General features: G+C 38.8%; 1 protein-coding gene across 1 annotated transcript; it reads right to left on the reverse strand.

The window, feature by feature from the left end:
* Positions 1-2,035: 2,035 nt before the first annotated feature.
* On the reverse strand, positions 2,036-22,662 carry MSL3 (MSL complex subunit 3). The gene is made up of 13 exons (XM_065856532.2): positions 22,411-22,662; positions 20,111-20,193; positions 19,432-19,527; positions 18,416-18,516; positions 17,396-17,487; positions 16,537-16,659; positions 15,907-16,067; positions 13,770-13,928; positions 13,042-13,304; positions 12,557-12,666; positions 12,270-12,369; positions 11,752-11,836; positions 2,036-2,948 (listed from the first exon to the last, which is right to left on the reverse strand). The coding sequence occupies exons 1-13, from the start codon at positions 22,507-22,509 to the stop codon at positions 2,849-2,851; spliced, it is 1,572 nt and encodes a 523-aa protein (XP_065712604.1). The 5' UTR covers positions 22,510-22,662; the 3' UTR covers positions 2,036-2,848.
* Between the last annotated feature and the right edge of the window lie 1,313 nt (positions 22,663-23,975).

Below are 23,975 nucleotides of genomic sequence, written 5' to 3' on the forward strand. Positions count from 1 at the left end.
CAGAGCGCATGCGAGTTATGCAAAGTGCTGTGCCAGCATGAACTGCTACTGCCCGTTCACCTGTTCAGCTCTTCTGCAGGAGGCTGTCTCTGAAGTCCACTGGCAGATCGGCTCATGTGAGCACACCCTAGCCTGCTTCAGTCAGCTTTTCACATTACTTCAGCTAACCTAAGCCACTTTGACTGAACCAGGTTGGAAAACATTGATATGAGTAGCTCTACAAACAATGACCAGGGAATGAAAAACAGCTAAGTGCAGAAACCTCTTTGATCCGTTCAGAAGGACATGAATCCCATCAAAAAATCTCACCAGTCAAGAACATGCAAAGAATGACATATTCACACCAGCAGCACAACTATACCACCAAGTTTCCCCTAGCCACACCAGTTCTTGAATATTCCATCCAAAGGGAACTTTGGCAATGACACTGGTCTCTAGATATTTTAAGTCTAGTAAAAATTACCCTCATATGCAACCTGGTTCAAGATTTTGAAAGTCTCTTGCACTGCTTCAGCTTAAAACTAACAACGTATAAAAATAGGAAAGCAGTAAAAGAAGAGTGACAGTAGGGAAGGGGGATGTCAAAGATGCACATTACTGTAATTGAATATATAAACCTAAACTTTTAAGATTCAAAGAGATCACATCTGAGGAAGTCATGTCAATTAAAAGAAGCACCAAAGGGTTCTACTTTTGAGGAAGACTTTTTGGTTGTTATGAGAGCAAGATACTTTGTAATACGATATCCAATAGCAGCTTCAATTTCACAAAAAAAGTCTGTTCACATAAAGACTACACTAACTGGACCTTTAGAACTTCCCCCCACCCCTCCCATCTTTTGAGAAGCATCACAGTGTATCAATGGAGAAGTACCAACAGTATGAATAATCCTCACATGCAAAAATTATCATTTTAACAGTTAAACACAGTCACACACTAAGGTTTAAACTCTGTTCCTAATTTGCCTTATATGCACAGGTACCAACAGTGGAACAAAACCAGATTTGCCATATTATACACACTCTTAACACTCATGGAATAGAAAGGATTGAGGATGGAGTTTCAGGCAGTATTCCAAGATTATATCTCTTGCTATACAGTCATTAGTATTTTGTTGAATTGTCTTTTTTTAGACAGACGGGGTCTAAACCTAAAATGAAACATTTTTGTCCCGTGGATTTTGAGGTATCTGCATTCCGCTAGAGACTAAAGCTTACCTTTCTTTTTTGGTACAACAGAAACAAATTTTAAAAGAGTAGTACTACTGCATTCCAACCTTTAGAAATTATGATCACAAAATCTGCACGCGTCCATGTAAAATATTGTTTAACAGACTCTTTATAGAAGTTTTCCTACAAAGCAGAACCTTAATTGCTAAAACCAAGGTAATCCTTACCTCTCCAGTTCAAAAGCTTTAACACACCAGTACACCCTGAAAAGTGAGTGACAATGAATGTTAACAGTGGATTTCAGATTTTCTTTGGCTTCTTAGCCTATACTTACCATTTACATTTGAAAGATGATTCCTCCTAACTACCAGTTTCTGCAAATCTCAGAGGAATGTGTTGAGTTTTGTGTTACAGGTAAGGGCTCTAATGCAAGTTTTCTTAATTAAGAAGGATTAGAGTGATTAATGCAGTAGTCTATGAGCCTTGAGTCCTATTTTCTCCCAGTGCTTTTAAAATCTGTCTGTCTTGACAGAGCAGAGGATTCTGAAGGCCAGAATTCTAAGTCACAGATGAGGTTTTGATGACAATCAAGACAATAATTATATTTCAATTGATTTCTAGTGAACGTGTTGTTAGATTTCTAGGAACTCAGTCGGGTCTCACTGAGTTCCTATTTCCAGAGCTCAAGTGTTTAAAACTGTCTAAAGAGAAATCCTTCAAGTCTACAGAAGAAAACCTAATGATACACAAAGGGCTTCTCTCCCTGTGTTGTCAATGGTCCCACCTCTCATTTATATGTGCACTTAGCAATCTCAAAAATACTAATCAAGCACAAAGAAGATATTTTAGACAGTCAAAACCACACATTTACACAGCATCCACTGTGAACTTTATTAAGAAAATAAGTGTTTGCCAGTTAAACTGCCATCACTTTATTGACTTCTCTGCTTACTCGTAGAAAAACAGTTTTTTCATAATGGCTCTGGAAATCATTTATTGCCAGGTAAATGTTGAATCACTGGCAACATCTGTTCTCCTTGGAACTCCAGCAGCCTTACCGCGAAAAGAGGTATATGCAACTTTGCAAGACTTAAAGTAAGCAACATGTCTTTCACCCAAACAACAAAGTCATTCTTGATGCAGACATCACACTAGCCAAACAGCAAAGACACCTTTACTTCAAGCAATCTTTTCTATCATGACAGTTCCACGAAATGAAGTGCAACTTGTGAGGAAAGAAAAAAAAAATCCACAAGATACCACTTATGCATTCTCTTCATGTAACTGTAGTCAAGTCTTTTCTCAGGCTGGAGAGGTCGAGCTGAAATGTAACACACCATGGTGATCTACCTTCAAGAAAATGTCCTGTTGCTAATGCATCTGCTTTTGCCTCCTTTCTTCTTTAACAGGCCTATGCAGTCCTATGCATTAGAAGTCAGAACATGCATCTGGAGTCAGAGTCATATTCAATTCTTTAAGCAACTCACAATGCAGTCTATACACATCTGTGAAAAGAAGTTCTCCAGCCCTAAGTAATCCAACCATCACAGAAGATATTTCCCTATTTCTTCTACTCCAGAAGTTGTTTTAATCCATTTTTCATCTTCATCTTGTAGCCATGTGGCAAAATAGCATTATCACGGGCTATGTACAGTAGGATTTAATCTTTATTAATAGCTTCAGTAGATTGCTCGAGGATTTTTAGTACTGTAGTGGGCTTCACATGCAGCTACATAAGCAGATTCCGGGAAGAAATCATCATGGTATTCTGCTAAAAACCTGAGAAGAAAGCATACCAAAAAAAGAACAGAACATGAAACATTTAAGAGAAAACCTGTCTTCAAATTAATTTTTAAGCTCAGCAAAACCACTGCCTGGAAATTAAGAATTATTACACTTTTAAATTTGGCATACAAAAGGCTTGCCCTATTTTTTACAAGTTTTACATAGTGAGATACAGTCTTGCCCTATCATTCTCAAATCCAAATAGCATTAAAAAAATGCTCAAGCTCAATTAAAAAAGAAAAAAGTTGAAGCTACACTCAAAAGAATGCAAAGAACTACCACAGAAGAAAAAAAGAAAAGAGATCTTTCCGCAACTTCTGTCAGTCACCTGCTCCACATACTATTTTGCTTTATGTCAAAACCAGGATTTTCAGTCATAGCTATGTCAGTATCTTACACGAATAGTCAGTAACCTTTAAGTCAAACTGGATCTTTTAAGTAAGTAAAGCTACGATTTGGTATTTCATGTGCCTGTGCATTTAGGGTCTCCTCCCCTCATGAGCATCTAAGTATAGCTCTCAAAGATGCATCCTTTGCAAATCCAGTTCCCTAATTCCAAATTTCTCTGGGTTGGTCTTCAAATATTATGCAAACAGCCAAGCACTCAATATTTTATCATGTCCTCCTGCTCTGCTAACACACAACTCTTTGGTTTAGGACTGCAAACAAAAATAATAAGCAGTGCTGTTGCTAACATCAGTAACAAATAGCTAAAACAACTATCATCTCTGCTTTTTCCTTTGTATACAAAGATAACAGGTACACAAATGGGGACAAAACAGTTCTCATACACGATCAAGTTATACTTCAGAAAAACAAACAAACCACACAACATACAAACAAACATGGCAAAATATTATCTACAGGTTCTCTGTTTGAGTTAGAGTAAGAAGCAATGGAAACAACCGGAAACAATGTCATTACCGGAATCCAGTTTCTCTCAAGAACTACCAGCTAATGAGATGACCTCGTACTGGAAGTTAAAAATATCAGTTTTGTGTAACCAATATTCTGGACACAGAAAGTCCAAATTAAAAAAAAAAAAAAAAAAAAAAAAAAGATACAGGTGAATGAAATTAAAACCATAGTATTTTTCCAACCTCACTCACAGCTACACTGCCTGAACCAGGCATGTCCTTTGATCTTAAAAAAGCCAAAGCATCAAATAATATGAACAAGATCTTCCACATAATGCAATCTAAATTTAATCAGGAATATATTAATTGCTGGGAGCTCACACAGAAAGGTTACAACACAAAACCACAGGTAAATGAAAAAAGATTGATTCTTCCCCACACACAATCCTTGTACTTAAACATGGGCATCAAACAAGTGCTAAACTGGAAGAATAACTGGTTAAATCCTACTAATTCCAGGAAAAGCAGTGAGAAATACAAGCTTTTTTAAGAAGAAATCAGTCCTTCAATGTGTCACCATTTAACTAGAAGGCACTTTGTCAACTTCCTCCCTACTTGCTTATTTCATAGGAGTTCTGTAATTAACAGTATAGAGGGACCTAAGCTGGTTTCTGATGTAAATGATTCAGGTTTAAGACATGCAAGTGGACAGGATGGACAACCAACACACTTCCAGAAGATCAAATGGCAGCTTGTTTTTGCTTTTAAACATTACCTAATGAAATGAGCAGAAAAGGCTCCATTAGGTGACCCGTAATAGTGCCTAATCAAGCACATAATTTCTGCCAATATTCAGCTAGGGCAGATACTGCACAAAGGGAGAAAGGTCTCTCTTGTGTTTAAAGCAAGGATCCAACTGGCTCTGCCACAAACTGACACCACATAAGATATCATAACAGATGTTTACAAGCTAAGGAAATTTAAAGCTCCACACAGTCTTCATTCACACAATTCTAAGTGCATCAAATACTTCAGCATTCTGTTTGTTTATAAGTATTAGTACTATAGTAGTTTCTCATTAGGTCCAACAAAAGCTTCCAATTTTATTAAATAGCAAAAACCAAAAAGGATTAAATAATTAAGGTTAAGAGATAATTTAAAAAATGAAAACTATTTTGCTAAATCAAAAATATCGCATTTTAAATCATAGCATGTTACAGATGCATAATATCAATTTCCTATTCACAGAAATAAAGGCATTTAAATAAACGAAATAAAAACATCAGTGAAATACAATATTTTTCCCTGAAAGAACAAAATGCAATGAACAGTGAATCCAAATTAGTTAAACTTTGAAAAAACAATGAGACAGAAAAAAAAGGGGTTTTTTAAACTAAATAAATAGGACAAATCTAGATTAAAGCCACCAATATTTGATTAATATGCTGTCTGAATCACATGACTTAATGATTTACTATCCCTTGTCATCAAAACCATTCACCACCTACTTATCTAGGCTTACAAGGCCACAAATTGCTCTAACGTCTTACAAAATGCCTTCCCCCCCCCCCGCTCCCCCCCCTACGATGAGCTAGAGATAGCCCTTAGAAAATTAAAAGAAACAGAAACAATTCACACAATCAGATCCTCCTAGTCACATGTCATTCATCTGCACTACACACAGACTTCACTTTAGGGAAACCGCTACACATTATAGCAACTGAGAAGCTAATAAATTACCTGCTAGGACCTCTGATTGTAGTTAGCTACAAATTACTTTCTGGGATATGTGGGGTTGGTATGAAGTGATTGTGGTAAGGCCTAAAACTTAAGATACTCAAGCCTAACTTAGTTAGATTGCACAAGATTAAGATGAGCCACAAATGGAATTTAATTAATAGTTCTTCACGAACATGTATTAATGACTTCAAGAGAAACAGTGAGTACAAAATACAAGGGCCAATCAACTGCTTAGTGTCATTGGCTAACATTCCGTAAAACACAGTACCACGTGCTAGATCATACAAGGCAGATGTCTTAAAAAAAAAATCAATAAAACAAAGGAACCTGTAGAGGACATTGGGTAGCTGACAGTTCCAAGAATTTTAAGGGCAAGTAATGACAAGCATGTTCATTTTCTCTAACAAATTTCCTGAGTTCTGTTTAAGATCAATCATAAATGCCAGTTTACTGTAAGCTGAAGTGACAGCTGGTAAAGATGAGAAATTTTAACTGAGATGCTTGTAGCACAGCTACAACCCCCGCCCCGCCCCGCACGCAGTCAAATGTACATATCTCTGTTCTTAATGTAAGAGTTATGAAAAGCAAAACACCTGAGAGCAAGCAGATACAAATTACTTTCTGCAGAGAAGTAGGAGAAAACAGGCAAAGGAACACAAGGTCAGCTTGTGTCCCAATCCTTTGTATACTTGCATACAAAGAGCAGTGGCCCTTCTAAAGCTGCTTTCTATTCAAACTACACTGCAGCGCAGAAAGCAGGCACAGAAACATTAGGAGTCTCATAAGACTCTATGCTACTGGATACTTCACTAACTCTTTGCTCTTGGAAAAGGCGAAATAGCACAAAGATCAATATCACTGGCACCTGCAAGTCACAAGCCAAGATTTAAAACCAGAGGGAGCTGTACTTACCAAGTAGAGCCAATGTTCAGCTATAGATCAGAAAGCACGGTGCTATTTAGTTATTCAGAAATTGTTTAATTACTTTAAACTTACAAATCTAATAAGTTCAGTCACCTGTTGCATTATTGCCTTTTTCATGTTTGGAATTTTTACAGAGTTCATATGCAGACACCTACACAGTGAAACTGCTTATGAGCAACTGAGTTTTGAGTTGCACAGTCCACACAGACATCCTGATGTAAGACCAAATACTTATGCTTTATACTCCTGCCCAGAACACAGAGGTAATGGGACACAATGCAGCTATTTCCCTCTCTACCACAGGTTCCTAGAAGAGCAACATTTCAGAAAGGACTAGAGGGGATGGAGACAAGGGAAACAGACACATGAGCAACCTGGCTTGATGAATTCCTAATGTTCTGATCTTCACCTGTAGCAGTCCATAAGCAAGCTTACCTCAGGTGACTCCAAGCAATAACCTCAAAATATACTACCATCTGGCTGAGAGTTATGCAAGCAGATCTACCAAAGAGAGGCACAGAACTAGCGCTATCCACATTAAAAAGCCACTTGACATATCCACCTCAGGAACATTTTTCAGAGTCACTGAATTAATGAGTTATAAAAGCATCATCTGGTAGCTTAAATGTTCTTGTCTTGACAGTGGCAACACAACCTATTACCTGAACAGTCTCCACATAAAGAAAACCACTCTTCTAAACATCAGCTACCACCACGAGAGCAAAGTCGGGGATGGCCTGAAAAGTGTGAAAATTATGAAGGATAACCTCAGCCATAAAGCTATAAGAATACAGAGTTAAAAGGAAAAGTTTCCAGGAAGGTGACATCTTACTTTTGCTACAGCTCTGAGTTCTAGAAGGTAAGCAGATGCTTTGATGAGATTAGTGGTCTGGGCTAGATGTTGTTTGAAAGGCAAACGTAATGATCTATCTAACAGAATTTGTTTAAAGAGCATGATGGGTCTTAACTCTTTGAATCACCTCATCAAAAGAAATGTCACTTGTAGATTAATAAATGAAAAGTTTCAGATGCTTATTCTGATACCCAGTGTCTCAAGAACCACGTCAAAGGAATTCACCTAAATGAAGATGTTTTCTGTTCCATTCACCATGCGCAATACTTTATTTTTTTGTTCTCAGAAAGCCACTAATAACCTCTCATTAATTGCACATCAGCACAGACTAGTGGTCATAATTGACTACTGCAAATACATATAATGAAATTACTACACACAAAAAATGTTGTGCTATCAAAACCAGAGATCTATTCCTTAAGGTGACTTCAACCAACTTCTCATCTTCCTATATACACGTTTTATTATCACAGTTCTCTAATTTGGTCACATTCTGTTTTGGTTTTCTTCTCACAAAATACTTAACAGTATTAAAATACTTTTCCACTCATGGAGCACAGAGGCACAATAGATACAAGCAGGTTGTAAAACATCAGGGGGAAGAAGAGATCTAAAATGAAAGCGACAACTTACAGAATATGGCAAGTTTGAAATATCAGTAGGTTTTTAAAAACAAACAAAACAAAAAAACCACACACACACAAAAAAAAAAAAGGAAAAAAAACCCCAACTAAGTCTTCCACCATTAATAAGTTCTCCATCTGAAATATCTGAAATATCACACATCAGCCTCATCTGGATTCGAAATTTTAGTAGCATTATTTTAGAAGTATTTAATCACTTACTCATTCTTCCGTATTTCATGAAAGTCAAAATACCTATGGCTTTCTGAAGTGCTTTACCATTTTTATTTGCTTTTTCTCCTAAAATGCAAATGACATTGCCTGGACACATGTGTCTTGCTATTCTAAAACCAGACATATTACATTCTCTTCACTATTAAGTATCTCATACTGGTCAACAGTCCTAAGAAGTGACCCCTCTGATCCCAAACCAGTTTTCCAAGTCAAGGTTATGTTCAAATCAACAGCAAAACAAGATAGGCAAGCAGCTGCCAGTTTATTTCTCTTCACTCAAGCAGCCTCTAAAGGCACACTAAGCACCTCACAATACAGAGAAGGCATAAAATACAGCACATAGAGCATTTTATTAAAAATATGGCTGAAACAATGGAATTAGTTAAGAGGCAATACTTTATCTCAAAAACTATTCACAGGCAGGGATTTAATCAGGGGTCCTTTGCTAGTAAGATTACCAGTCAGTAGGCACTAGTTACCGTGTTGGCTTCCACTGTTTGCTCCTGAAGACTAAACTCAAACTGTAAGCGAAATTCAGTGAAACCAACTGGCAAGTTTGTCACATCTACTTCAGACTGTTATTATTCTGCAAGTATTACATATTATTTTGGAGCTAAACAGTTCAAAGTGAAGACTAAGAGTTTTCTTCTTGAGAAACTAATTTTCTCCTGCAAATTCTATAATTGAGAAATCAACTTTCATGTTCTCCATGAAGAAATTTTCATTATGCACAGTTGTAGAAAGCTGCACTAAGCACAGAGAGTACAGCTTCTATTTAATGTGAAACTCAAAAAGATGTATTTCATATATACCTTAAAAATACATGTTGTCTGGGAAACTGAGATCAATCTTGCCTAGCAGCAGTCTGGAGGCATGACTGGAAAATATTTCCCATGTAGCATCTCAAAGTGAATTTAATGCATCTATCAAGTAATGGGTAAACTGAATAAAACAAGCTTCTAGACAAAGTGTTATATTAAATAAGTCTCAGTTTCCCAGCCCACATCAGATTAATAATACAAATATTAAATCAAACTGTAAATTTTACCCATAAAATCATAATACAAAATCAAATCAGTATCTATGCCAGAACTAAATCAGTTGTGTACTACATGAAAGTTTTATTTTAAAATACATAAAATACTTATGCTTGTACTACTCCAACAAGAATTCAAAAAAGATTCAGAAACAGCTTCAATCCCTTGTCTCCTATTAGAAAAATAAAGAAAAGGAGAGTACTTCAGCTTGTCACTCCAGAGCAATTCACTAAAAGAAATTAGGTAGACTATGTACGACAGTTCTTACCTTTCAAAAGGTAAGGCAGAACAGAACTGACAGAAAATATTTTTAATAAACATCCAATAATCCTTTCATTCCCAAAAAGGAAAGGACAGAGTGTAAAAATTGAAGAAGCACTACAAGATGTCACCTCAGCCTCAATTTTCTTTTGTGATGAGAAACAGATAATGCAGAAGTATTTCTGTGACAAAAATCAAGTCTGAACAAGTTTCTAGAAAATACAATTGTTTGACCACTTCCAATGACATATGGGAAAAGAAACACCCAAATGAAAGACATCCTTAAGCCCCATAAATACGTGTTGAAAACAAACCAACCAACCTATAATTTGCATTGAATACACAGTAGCATATCTGTTAAGGAAAGTAGTCTAAGAAGTCGGAAAAGAATATTTACGATAAAGCTACCTAAGATTGAATGTTTCCTACAGCAGTAACTGTAACTTGGAATCTTTTTCAGGAAGGCTCTCAATTTGACCAGTTCTGACAAAACCATAGAAATCATTATTTCAGCATAGAAAAGAAACCTTGAGAACAGCAAAACATACATGATGCTGGCTTAGAAAACTACTTGAAAAAATACACAGCCCTTGAATGTTTGTTGTTCCAAATATGTGATATCCACACTATGCTTCCCTTGGGGGGTTCATTTTTGTTCAGTTGTAGCTCAGTCTTGAGAACTGAATCCCCCCTAGTACTAAAGCACATTTCTGGTTAAGTGTTTTCCAAAAGGAATCCAGCTTGTGTACTCAGAGCACTCTGCAATGCAACACAAAGCACGACAAGTGGGAACTACTGACAGATTTGCTTCAAAAACACAGTTCTATCCCACCTAAAAACACTGATGTGGAAACACCTTCTGCTTTTTAAAAATTTCTTTTTATAGATGACTACACATTTCAACAAGATAGTGAGAAGGAAAAATAAGACACATACGGATATCACTGCTAGAACTATCAGTTTTATCACCTCCCTGTTTGTATGGAGGGTGGGGGACATGCTTCCTCCTTCCCTCTATTCCACTCCACCACAGCTCATTTGTAGAATAGATATGAAAAAACTGTGTCTAAGGTGCTAAAGAGCACAGGCCTGCTCTGACCAACACAGAAGAATCCGAGCAGGCAGAGGTCTGATAAAAACTGATTTGATCCACAGTGAGTTAAGCACCCTAAATAGTATTCACTCCAAGCAAATATAGGTTTTCCACAGTAAGCACTAATTCTGTCCTGTTTAACTTTGGATACTAACAAGGATCTGACAAAACAGAGATGTAAATGGAACCAGTAAAACTTAAAAATTAAATGCTTCTAGAGAAAAAATTTGTATCGTAGAAACTTTGACATTTGAGACATCTTTTATTTTCAACAAACAATTAAAGTAAAAGCATTTTAATGCTTTTGTCTCCCTGTTCTCTAACAGGTGCCACATTATGTTGCTTTTCACAATGTGGCCACTTAAGAGTTCCACATTTGTTCCAGATGTTTACCACTTACAGCACTTTCTCCTGTAAGTTTTCCTCGGCAAATTTCTTTTCCACTGTATGGGTACTGCACAATACAGTGCCACACTAGATATCTAACTACCACTACAACGTCATGCAGAGATATTAACTAGAGTATCTGACAAAGAAAGCCGACCATGGTGCAGGTATGACCATACTGACACCAGCCACAGAGCCACCATGGTCATTAAGCCTCTGCATTGCGTAACAGAGAAACCTTCCAGTTTAAAGCTCCATTAGGACAGACTTTTATTTAAAAACAAACAAACAAACAAACAAAAACAAACAAACAAAACCCCAAAAAAACAAAAAAACAACCCCCCCCACAAAAAACCCAATACCATTATTAAAAACATGTTTTAAACCACAAGTTTCTACCCCTGCTAATACCAATGCAACACCAAAATTCTCAGATTATGCTCTCAAAAACAAGTGAGTCTGTATTTCTTTACAAAACATGCTTCTCGACCAAGTCAGACTTGTCATTCCCTACATATTCGCCAATAAACTTTCATACTTCAGTTCTCTAGCACTGTGTTTATCAAAACTTTAAGTAGGGAGTTCAGGTTCCCTTCAATTTGAATTACAGAATCAAAAACCTTGTATTAATCTTCATTCAAATTATTATTAAAATCTTATATTAATTTTTATCATATTCTTGTAATTATAGAAAATTAACATCTTATTTTTAAAACCCTTTATCATCCCAGGACACTTAGATCTATGTAACAATGCAAACAATTCTGTGGTACATTGCGTCACATTACCTCAGAAACATTTCGAAGTGTTTTACTAAAGCCTTTAGGTTTTTGTCAGGAAAGCACATCTTCCCCAGTATTTCTGGTAGCTTTACTGTAAATAAGAGAAATAATGTTTACACCTGTTGTTTTAAAAGCATATTCTAACTACTTTTATCCACTAGACAGAAAAGAAAAATATAAAAATGTCTTCTCCCTGCAGCCTCCACTTTTCTTTGCAAGCTGCCCAGTGGTCTTCCAAAACCTTACTAAAAAGAAACATGCTGAGAAAGTAAATGCTTGGTTTAATGATATTTAATTGTGTATTGGAAGCAACTTTTGTTTATTTTTGTTAAATAAAGGCCTAAAGAGCCAGTAGGAGACAAGCAAGTTTATGAACAGCCTAAGTTTTAAACAGATTAAAATTTATACTTCTCCAATATAAAACTCAATGAGCTAAAGTAAATAGAAAATCACATGGATACGGTCAAAAGGGGGCAAAGCGGAAGAAAAATTTTGATTCAGCACAGAGTTCTGCATCAGTTTACCAAACATCCGTAGCAAATGTTGAGATCCATAGATATATGAGGGAGGTGGCGGTTGATCACTTGGTGGATAATGCTCTGGCATCAATTTCCAGGACAAAACCTAAACAGAAGACATGAAAAAAATGGTTATTAAATGTTTATAGCACAATAAATAATTTAGTCTGTGCGGAACTTCAAAATCAAAGATGAAATAAGTAATAAATTAACTTTTCTTAGATAGCCCTACTCTGAGGTCAATAAAACCTTTAAATCATTGAATCTAGGACAGTAACATAAAAATCTGTTACCTCATTCAATTCATTGTTTCTTCTACCCTCAAAGCCAGTAAAAACCGCACTCCCCTCTTTGCTAGGAGTCAAAGTTATAGGTGAAGATGATCCACTATGGACAGGGGTTTCTTCAAAAGGGAAGGAAAAACAAACAAAAGAAATCAGAAATCAGTTTTATAATCTGTTTTATGGAACTATAAGCCATTAAACACAACCAAGGTCTGCTGCCAAAATGTTTAAAGTCTTAAATACTGGAATTCAATAAATGCTACCCGAAAGCAGATGCACAGAAAAGCAGCTCCTCCAATTCTGTTGAGAGATACAATACCAAAGTACTGAGAATATTGTTTTGTATTTCTCCCTTTGGTATAAGCTTCAGAGATAAATAATTGATACCAAAAGTCATGAATTCCTACTTCAATCATTCAGTTCACAGTGTAGATGACTTAAAGAACAAGACTTAAAATCTTGTTCAGAGCAACAATTTAAAGAGCAAAACCTACTTTTTTCCAGGTGCAAGAAGAGCTTTGGCATAGAAGCTGGAGTCTCAAGATGCCGTCGCTTAGGTTGCGGGGAAGCACTGCTTTCTGATAACCTGTCGCAGTTAGAGCTATGGCGTGTGGAACGCCTCAGAGATTGCAGAATCTCAGGTTCAGCCTTCCGTCTCTTTGGGGTGGCTGGCTCCCCTGTTGTGGGCTGGCTGTCGGTTGACTGAGGCGTTGGTGGATTCAACAGAGGAGGACTTGGGGAAAGTTCCTCCTGATTTCTAGGAAATAAAGGTAGCTTTACAGAAGAGATCAGGACTCTTCCCCCAAAAGAGATCCTTCTAGTTTTACAGACCTTCTTAAATATAATACTTATTCAAATTAGTCTCCTCCCAATACCCAGCAAAGTGATGAGGCCTTCTTTTAAATACTATTTTGTGGAAGCATATTTATTTTCAAATGTAAAAGTTCGTGAACACGAATTTACATTTCAATGTAATTTTTTCCTCCCCACAAAGTTGCAACATAAGTCCACATCCATCAGTACAAACCCCTTCTGAAGTTAACCAGATATAAATGCAGAATTCTGAATTCAGGCAACAAATTAACAGAAAAGTTCAACATTTTATCACGACAATCTTAGAGTCGAAGTCTGTGAGAAATCATCCTGTTTTGAACACATAACCACATTCTATTGCATTTTCCCCACGAGATAAGCAGTATTGGACTCTGTATACCCAACCTACCTGTTAGTATTTGTTGAGTTTTCTTTAATAGGAAGAAAGAATTTTGATGAAGTCACCTTCTTAAATTGAGCTTGTTCATAAGGATAGAGCAAAATTAACGGAAGTGTGAAGTCAAAGGTTATTCTCAGGCCATCCACCATCTCTTTACATAACTCAACACTGGAGAAAAAAGGATTATGAATTTCAAAGTTGCAATGTCAAAATTTTTCAGTGTAGTTGTAGGAAATTTCCTTTTAATACAGATCATTAATGTCTTAACTATGATATGCTGACTTTGTCACTAAATAATGATGAATGATTAAAAGCATACTTGAAGAGACAATGATGCTGTTGGTAACTTCAAACAAAAACAAATTTTAAAAGTCTGCTTAATAAGGTCAAACAATATCATACATTTGTTTTCTTGTATCACTGTTCACTGGATTCATAAAATCTACAGTAAATAAAGTTATTTTGTCACGTAAGCATTATTTTGTTTTTAGAAGTTTACTAGGCTCAAAGGAGACGCACCTGCCAGAAAGAGTAAGTACTCAATAGATTGCATCTCTGTCTAAAAGGTATGTGCAGAATTTGATTTATAGCCACAAAGATGTAGTTAAGGCTGTGCTTAAGAGATATCCAGTGAACCAACAACAACAGATATATTTGCATTGGAGATCAGTTTCCAATGGCCTGCTCCTGATAACCAAAGCACTACACCAAGAGGCTACTAGGAATTTCAGTTTTGGACTTGTGTAAAAGACACACAGTGCCAAGTGGTGAGTAGATGTACAAGGAGAAACATAAAGACTGAGTCCAGCTCACCTCTACGAAGGTATTCATCACCCATGTCTCAAGTGCATATATGCGTACGGTAACAGCAATTTGACTCTGCCACAATGACCCATGTTAGAAATTACATACCTCCTATTAACCATTCCATACCACCTGCTAAAACTACTTTTTTTTTTTTTCAACACTATATAAATTGAGTCAGGGGACTATCACATGCAGAAATTCTGACATCCCAGAAGGTCAGTTACCTTCTATGTCAGAGTAGAAAGGGCAGTATAAGAAAGTTGTCAGCTGAATCTCTCCTACTTCGTGGATCACTGAAGTTATACATTTTCCATAGTAAAGCACCTTCTTTATTGAGGAAGTCACTCAAACATACATCTTTAAAAATAGCAATGTGCACGCAGCCTTCTATTCCTATTTCTCACGTCTCATCTAACTTCTTGTTTGGAAGATTATATTATAAAGAAAGAAAGTATCATTGATCTGTCAAATAATGAATGACATCAGTATAAACCAAGACACTCACATACACCAAAATATTGCAAGGAATAGCATAACTATGCACCATCAAAACAGAACAGGGTAACAAAAGTCAAGACTTTTCTTTGATAAAATACAATATTTCCCCCCAGTGTAGACTTAAATAAATACGCAGTCTCATCTAATATTGAAAATATTTAACATGAGAGAGAAAAAAAAAAAAAGCACACAACAAACCACACCACAAAAAAAATCCACCATACTGCAAACATGTAGGGTTGACACACTCGGATTTGTAGCATGGTAGAAGAATATACAGCTCAGCTGAGAAAACAGCCACTAAGACAATCAATTTTAATAAGCAGGACTGGTGTTACTACACACAGTTTCCCCACATACTGACTCTCGGATTTAGGACAATATGTCAATTAAAAAAAACCAAAACAAAACATAATCATCAACTGTACTTGGTGTTCCCTATCGGTGTTTGTATAAATTTTTTATCTTTCATAAAATTGAACATGTTCAGTTTTATTTAAGCAGGGAATTCTCGTATCAGATACTCTCTCGGTGCTCAAAAGATTCTCACATAGACAATAGCAACACATTCTTCCCAAACGGGTCACAATATTCACAAGAACTTACATGACGAAAGGGAATACTCATGCTTTGCATAATAACTTTCTAGATTATAGGGACTCTCTCACTGATAAACAAATCATCAGTGTTACTACACTACAGGCATCTGTCAAATACTTTCAGCCCCATAAACAGACACACATTACAGTATAAGCTCACAGAAGTGAACTGCCTTGAAACAGAACACTGAATGCAAGGTCATTTTTCTTGTGACAATAGCACTGGACTAAAGATTACTTACTTCTTCTCTGGTGGCACATAATGAAGATTCATATTAGCATGCGGAGTCATTTGATGGTGGCGAGATCTTTCGTTGGCTGAAAAAGCAGCATTAATAGCAAAATGTTTTACATACGACTCCAAGATGGTTATTATATTTGTCTGACAAGGAAGCTTCACTAGCTGAAAAAGAAACAATAAATTAATGTCTTACAAAAACAATTAGTAAATCAAGATAAAACAGGAGCTTGCAATGTACTGACGAGTTTAATAAGTCTCTATTGCACAAAGTTATTTCAGGAGTGCTTAATTTGAACCCTTAAACTGCATTTTTGATCAATCCTTCATAAACATCTAGAGAAAGAAAGATATGGTCAGGTTAACAAGCTTACTACATTTCCAGTTTTAAAAAACAATCTGCACTCTAGACCACAATTGGGTATTGAAATATTACATTCTTAAATGCAATGACAAGTCACTGTTTCAGATATAGAGAAGTCTGCTGCCTACATTCTTCTTGTTCTTCCTTATATTGTCTAAGCTCACCTTTGCAATAAAGTTTAAAAAAAACAGGAGTTGTTCTATGCAAGAACTTCTGGATGCCCTCCCCATCCACTCCATGCACATTCATTTCCTAGCTTTTATTTCGTACCCGTTTTCTTCTATTAATATAGTAACAGTCCTCCTCAAGCTTCTTTTTCAAGACTTCAGGAATTTCTATGCTTATTGCTCTTTCTTCCATGTCCCTTTTTGTGTGAGTGTCTTGTTCTTCTTTCTACAATAGACCAGTGCAAGAAACAACATATTGCTTGTGCTTACAAATATTAGTGAAAAAGAACTTCAGTAGTCAAGACACAGTATAACCATCAAGTTTTGTCATGTAAAAATAACAGAGTAAATATTTAAGTGGATAGTAGTCTCACTGTAAGCAATTCAACAATACTGCTTTGAAGTCACCTGTAATTTTTTTTTTTAATTTAGCATTCACTGAAGTATTTAACACAAAAGAATTAACTGAAATTTGTTAAGTTTTGCTGCTTCAGATCACAGACACTGCAGCAGTTCAGATCTTCAGAACAACTGTTTACACTGTACTTTCTTTCCAATAATGTAGACAAAATACATGTTTTTTTCTTGAAGTCACTCTTTCACATTTCAGTTTAAGACCAGAGTTGACATGCCCATTTCACAGTAAAATACAGGAGTCAAGAAGATCCTACTGCAATAACAGGATTTGCCCAACCTGCATAGACCAGTAAAATTTTACAGCACTCACAAATCTATATAATCTAGTTTGCTAAGTTTTCTCCACATAAGCCTTACATGTAGAAAGAGAGGAAAAGAATATGACATATCTATAATTTTCAAAAACTCAACGACAGTAAGGAATAAGAAAATTATACTTTTAATTCCAGCTAAATAACCAGCTGTAGCCTATATTTCAACTACTTCAATTTTTTCCAGAGTTTCAAATACTCGTTTAAATTCTATTAAGGAGCTCATGAATATACCATTTCTGTCCTCTCTTCTAAGTCACTTTCTTCACTTTTTATTTCTTCATCTGTTCCTTCATCACTGTCATCAGAAGAAGAACTACTTATAGCTGTGTAAAAGAGATTTCACATATTTATCTCGCATTAGTACATTGCAGAGGTTAAGGACAATTTCAGGCCTCTAAGCACAAAAAAACAAACCAAAACAACAACACAACCACAACTACCTTGTCATATCTAATCAGGATTAATAACTCTAATTTAATTAAACACACAGGTATTATTTATAGCACACTACAAACTTCTAAAGTATGTAAGACAAGAAGTTTAAAGGAAGTATTCTTGTACCCTCTCTAACTGAAAAACATCCACTTTAAAAAGCCCCCTTCTTATCTTAACACTCACAGACCTTTCCAGTTTATATTGGACTTTAGTTCTGAACAGGGGATTAACGTATTAATCATTCAATCAGAAGGTCTGGATCTGTGCAGCGACAGTTGCCAGAACATCAGTTAAGTGCCAGCCAGTGTTCCTGCTGGTTTTCAAGCTACAAAGAAAAATACTATTAAACGAAAGAGCTGGCTTGAAAGTGAAGTCAGCCAGTCAGCTGACAAGAAACAGACCATGGTGCCAGGTAGACTGGGCAAAAAGAAAATTTTATTGCCCCCCAAAATAGGTAGAAACACTAGCAGGAAAAGTGTCTTGTTCCCTATCATCAAACAAAGAAAACCGAGGGCTTCTTGCACTATTATTTTTTCACTAAACAAAGCAGCATTAAGCTCTGAAATCACTGATTAGAACAGTTGAGCGGAAATGACACAAGCAAAAGTCTCTGGAACACAAGAAGAAAGGAGATAACTTAATAGCTGCCTGGCATGAAACATAGTGCTCACTCTTCCTATGACTGCCTCTGTACATTTCAAACAGGACCGCGATACTCCTGTGTCATCCCAATAGGAATTTAGAGCATGCATTGTAACCTCAGCTCAAAAAGTTAAAGGCACCATGCCAGTTATGAAAGAATGAAAACAAGCTCACAGTTTTCACTACTCTCGTCATTTTCTTCAGCAGGAAGGCTTTTTAATACAGAGTCAACACCAGGCAACCTGCAACGTCTCTTCTTTCTTCCCTTTCTTCTCCTGCAGAACACAAAATAGTTCACTGAAATTTGGCTAATATTATTTGGTTATCCCACATAATTACATTACATGCAAATGCACAGGAAAGGTATCACACAGTATCACAGTATGTTTGGGACTGGAAGGGACCTCAGAAGATCATCTAGTCCAATCCCCCTGCCAGAGCAGGAACACCTAGGTGAGGTCACACAGGAACATGTCCAGGTGGGTTCTGAATGTCTCCAGGGAAGGAGACTCCACAACCTCCCTGGGCAGCCTGTTCCAGTGCTCCATCACCCTCACTGAGAAGAAGTTTCTTCTCAAATTTAAGTGGAACCTCCTGTGTTCCAGCTTGATCCCATTACCCCTTGTCCTATCATTGTTTGCCACCAAGAAGAGCCTGGCTCCATCCTCATGGCACTCACCTTTTATATACTTATAGACATTAATAAGGTCCCTCCCTTAGCCTCCTCTTCTCCAAACTAAAGAGACCCAGCTCCATTATTTTCATTAATTGATGTTGAAATAAGTTGAACAATGCTTATTTGAGAGTGGATACCTTCATGTCTATACATTACATCATATTCATGTTCTCAAGCAGATCCTCAATCCATGGCCAACCAATATTAGCGTATTGCCTATGACTGAAAAACACTTCAGGTTTTCCTAAGTTATTTTTCAAGTACATGTCTTTGGGAAGATGTAGATCCAATACATGGGCATTTCACAGCAATAGTTAAGAATAACTTTAAGTGTTAGTCATGTAGAGTGTTGTTTAATAACAATATATAGGTATCTACCTTAGAATGCACTGACGATACTGGGTAGATATCTACCACCTACAGCATGAGCTCAAGTTCACTTGTAGAACCTGGATGTATCTGTTTGAATCTGAAAATGAATCTAATTCATTTTGAGACCAAAAGGATTTCTTACATGCGAGCCACAGCCTTCCGTGCCAATTTACGCTGTAATCTGCGGTTTTCGTCTGTATCACGAAGAACATGATCTTCAGCTGCCCATCTATCCCAGCTAAGGATTGGTCAACAGAAAATTATTAACAGCCATAAATATACGCCACTCATAAATACTAATGAAGTAATATACATTAAGTCTAAAAAGCACTCTCTTAATACCATTCAAAAGCAACATCTACATCAAAAGGTTTGCATCTGCTTGTATTCACATGGCCTCAATTCTTGTGTTGCCATTTAAAATCTCTCAAACCTTGACAAGCAATAAATGTTTGTAAGCACCAACACATGTTGTAGATCACTGTCAGAGACTGCACTCATGTACTGGCCTTGACAACCAAACAGTCCAGGTCTAGATTTAATGAAGTATGAACTCCTTTTATTAATTGAAACCTAGCAGCCACAAGTATACGGCGAAGACAGGTAGCCCATAAAGTTTAAACTCATGGCTCTCAAACCGATGCACTGAAATTTATGAATACATACCAATGTGTCAACATGAGCAAGTATATTAGGGTCATTCACAAAAACAAAAATATTCACACAAACATCACAGTCCTTTGATATTCTGTGCAGTGCTTTTATTTGCAGAATAAAATCGAAGAAATGGAAGAACTGAAAAGGTGTATTTAGGCTCTCACCTTCTGTTCCAACCGTTAAAATGGATCAGATATTCTGGAATCTTCCTGCCTTTCTCATCTTTTCCAACAACAATATCAACAATCTGAAACAAAATTGAACAGTATGTATTAAAAAGCTTGAGAAAAAGTGAGCTTTACAGTACCTAAGGAATTTATGCACAATTTTGTAAAAATATGTGCAGAAATGAAATATACCTATAATTTTGCCAGTGAAGATTGATATGAGTAGAAGATATAGATTATTCTAAATGGTTAGAAAAACTAGCTTTTTGTTGAGCGCTTGTAAGGTTAGGGACTGCTAACCATCTTAGTCCTGTTCTATAATATCCCATGCTCTCAAGACAGACAAAGGGAAATGCAAAACAATGCAGTACCACAATATAGATATCCAGATATACATCTGGGCTACTAATGTTCTCTCCAATGTGCTGTGTCTTCACACCCTCAAAGCAGGAGACAACATAGCTCTAATACAGGGGTGTCAAACATTTTCACCAGGGACCACATCAGCCTCGCGGTTGCCTTCAAAGGGCCGAAGGTAATTTCAGGACTGCGTAAATATAGGAGTAGTACAGTCCTGAAATTACCTTTGGCCCTTTGAAGGCAACCGCGAGGCTGATGTGGTCCCTGGTGAAAATTAGTTTGACACTCCTGTTCTAATATATAAACCTCAGAAATGCTGTTCTATCTTGAACAAAACAGAATCTTAGTCACAAATCATCAAAAGGCTTTGTGAATATCTGAGCCTTTGTTTTCTCCCTCTCTTTCACACATATAAAATGGGCCAGTCTGAAAGGGTCTGCACCTCCCAAGAAAAAGACATTTCAGGTGGATAATCAAGGAGAGTATCAGGACTAGTAATAACAAAGGAATCATTCTGCCTGCAACTGAATCGCTCTGATAGACCATATATGTGCTCAGCAGTTAGGCTACAGTATTGTTTTAATTTGGGAATCCAGATTTTCAGAACTATTGATGATGCAAAGGACAGTTATGCTGGAGTCTGGGGTATTTGAAAGTAAAGAAGAAAATATGCTATTATTTTTTGCACTCAAGTTACCTCTAGGGCTGGCAATTAAAGCTGTTGGGGTGGTCAGAACACAGGAATATGTGTACAAACAAAAGGGCAGGCCAAAATATTACAGGAAGGTGAAGCTCCTGCTTAAAGATGCTTGACAAACACTAGCAAACTACACAACTAGAAAACTTGCAGCAAAAAGTACTGAATTTGGTCAGGAATCCAGTTGCAGTACCCCTTTTCACCCTTCTCTGTAACAAACCAAAGCAAACCCAGAACTCTGTTTCCAAACTAGATACAGATGACACAGCATTAAAAAATTATGTCATGTCCCACTGACACCCCAAAACAACATTAACATCAAGCTCCACAATTACTATCACTATTCTTAAGGCCAGACCCAGGTGAGTCAGTCACCTCCTACTGCAACACCTATGGTCCACCACTCTCTGCTTGCTATCATATTTCTGTATATTCTCCTGTACCACCTGTACTATTCAAACCCTTCTGAAAGGCAGAAGGGCAGGTTCTAAGAGTTGGAGAGCAGGGAGGGGGTATAAATCACGTTCCGCTACAAAAATGCAGGGATTAAAATAAGACTTCAGAATTACTTTGCAGGTGCTCAGCCGAGAACGGAAAGCGGGAACCGGCTCCGTCCCTTCCAGAGCCCCTGGGCAGCTCCGCTCTCTACCCGAGGTGAGAGCAAGGCCCCGATGGCCTGGGCTGCATCGCCTCTTCAGTCACCCGGGCAGCAGGACCCCTCTACCCCACTGGGGGAAGGCCCAGAGGCTCGTAGGCAGCTGCTACGCGCACCCCCCCTCCCCACCCCACCCCCGCAGTGGAGGGGCCGGTGCGTGTAGGGGAAAAGATCCAAGCCCCGCCGGGGGGCCGGGCTGAAGTGCATGGGTGGGGACGATGACAGCGGCACAAGGGCTGGAGGCGGGGGAAAAAAGGCCCAGCGGAGACGGGCACCTCCTGGCTTTGTCTCCCAGCCGCACAGCCTCTTCGCTTGCACCCCCACCGTGGTCCAGCATACCCCCTTCCTAAAACAAGTGCTCGTGGCGGAGCCGCCGCAACCACTTCACCACGCGCGCGCAGTGCCCAGCGGGGAGCGTTAACGGCAGCAACGGCGGCGGGCCGGGCTCCGCACCGGCCCCGCCCCCCCGCGCTCCCTCCTGCCCGGTCGGCGGGGCGAAGCGGGGGGGGGAGGGGGGGGGTGTGAGTGGGAGGGAGGGCAGGGTCGCGCGCGCGGGGTGGGGGGAGAAGGGGTGGGGTGTGTCACCTTGGCATCATAGAGCACTTTGGCCTTGGTGGGGTCGGGCTCGAAGCAGAGAACTCTCTCCCCCCGGTGGAACTTAAATTTCATTCCCCGCGAGGTCATTTGTTCATCATGGCGCAAAGGAGAGGAGCCCCGCCCCTCCCGCGGGGGGAGGTGCCGCGCCTGGTCCCGCCCCGCCCCCTCGCGTCCCGCGGCTCCTCAGGCGGACGAGGGCGGGCAGGAGAGGGGATGCGGTGCTCAGCTTTCCCTCCGTGGGTGTGTGGCGTCCGGCTGTGGCCGCTCCGGAGCGAGGCTACCCTCCTGCGCCCGCCCCGCCGCTGGTCACGCGGGGTGCGTGGCACGGGTGGCTGGTAACCGGCGGCGGGAGGGGCGGTGGTGAGGTGACACGTTCCTCCGGGCGGGCGGCTGCCTGCCCTGGGCTAGGGGAGTTTGGGCTGGGCAAGGCTGAGAGCTTTCAGCCCTGCCTAGTCACCTGGCTTTGCTGCCCGTGCTGGCCGTGCCCCATCGCCCCGTGAGTGTGGGGCTGCACCGGTGTGTGCCCACCTGCAGAGCGGTGTGCTGGAGAGCGTTAGCACGGCCTGAGAACAACAGCAGCCCTTCTCTCCCTCAGTGCTTGCCCTAAACATCACAGGGTGGTTGGGTTAGGAACGGACCTCTGGAGGTCATCTAGTCCAACCCACCTGCTAAATGAAGGTTCACCCAGAGCAGATGGCACAGGAATGTGTCCAGGCAGGTTTGAATGTCTCCAGAGAAGGAAACTCCCCAACCTCTCTGGGCAGCCTGTTCTAGGACTCTGGCACATTCAAGGTAAAAAAGTTTTTCCTCATATTTAGATGGAACCTCCTGTGCTTCAGTCTGTGCTCGTTGCCCCTCATCCTATCGTTGGGCACCACTGAAAGGAGTCTGGTCCCATCCTCTTGACACCCACCCTTGAGATATTTATAAACATTGATGAGATTGCCTCTCAGCCTTCTCTTCTCCAGGCTGAACAGACCCAGCTCTCTCAGTCTCTCTTCACAAGATGCTCCAGACCCTAAACAGCACCATACACTTACCATTTGTTACCCTGTTTCTTGTGTTCTCTGCTAAGCAAAGAACTGCCTGTACTCCCAAGATGGCTATTTATACATTGTAACCTCTCTCAAGGTTTGTTTTCCTCTTTATTGTTCTTTCAGCCTTCCTGCAAGAAAATAAACTAGAAATAAATAGGGTGTTGGACTAGAAATTCAATTACCTGGAGTTTGATTTATCTTTCTGATGTTCAATTTCAAATTCTTCAAGGCTCGAATAGGATGCAAATAGTGGAAATAATAAAAATCAATTCATATTTTTCTTGCCCATGTACTTGATGCTGACTGATGCTTGGAAGGGCCTGAGCTTCAGTCAGCGGAATACTGCAATTTTCCACACAATGTTATTAGATGCTCCCTCGGCCCACCATGGTTTTGATGCCACTTCTGCATTTCTGATTTACTTGAGACTATGATAGAGCCAGGAGACTTGGGCTTAGCCAGCCTTATAGAAAGATCAGTTAATTTGTGATTATTTAGCATTTCTGAAGTTGGACA

This window comes from Patagioenas fasciata, chromosome 1, assembly GCF_037038585.1.
Source record: "Patagioenas fasciata isolate bPatFas1 chromosome 1, bPatFas1.hap1, whole genome shotgun sequence".
Lineage (NCBI taxonomy): Eukaryota > Metazoa > Chordata > Aves > Columbiformes > Columbidae > Patagioenas > Patagioenas fasciata.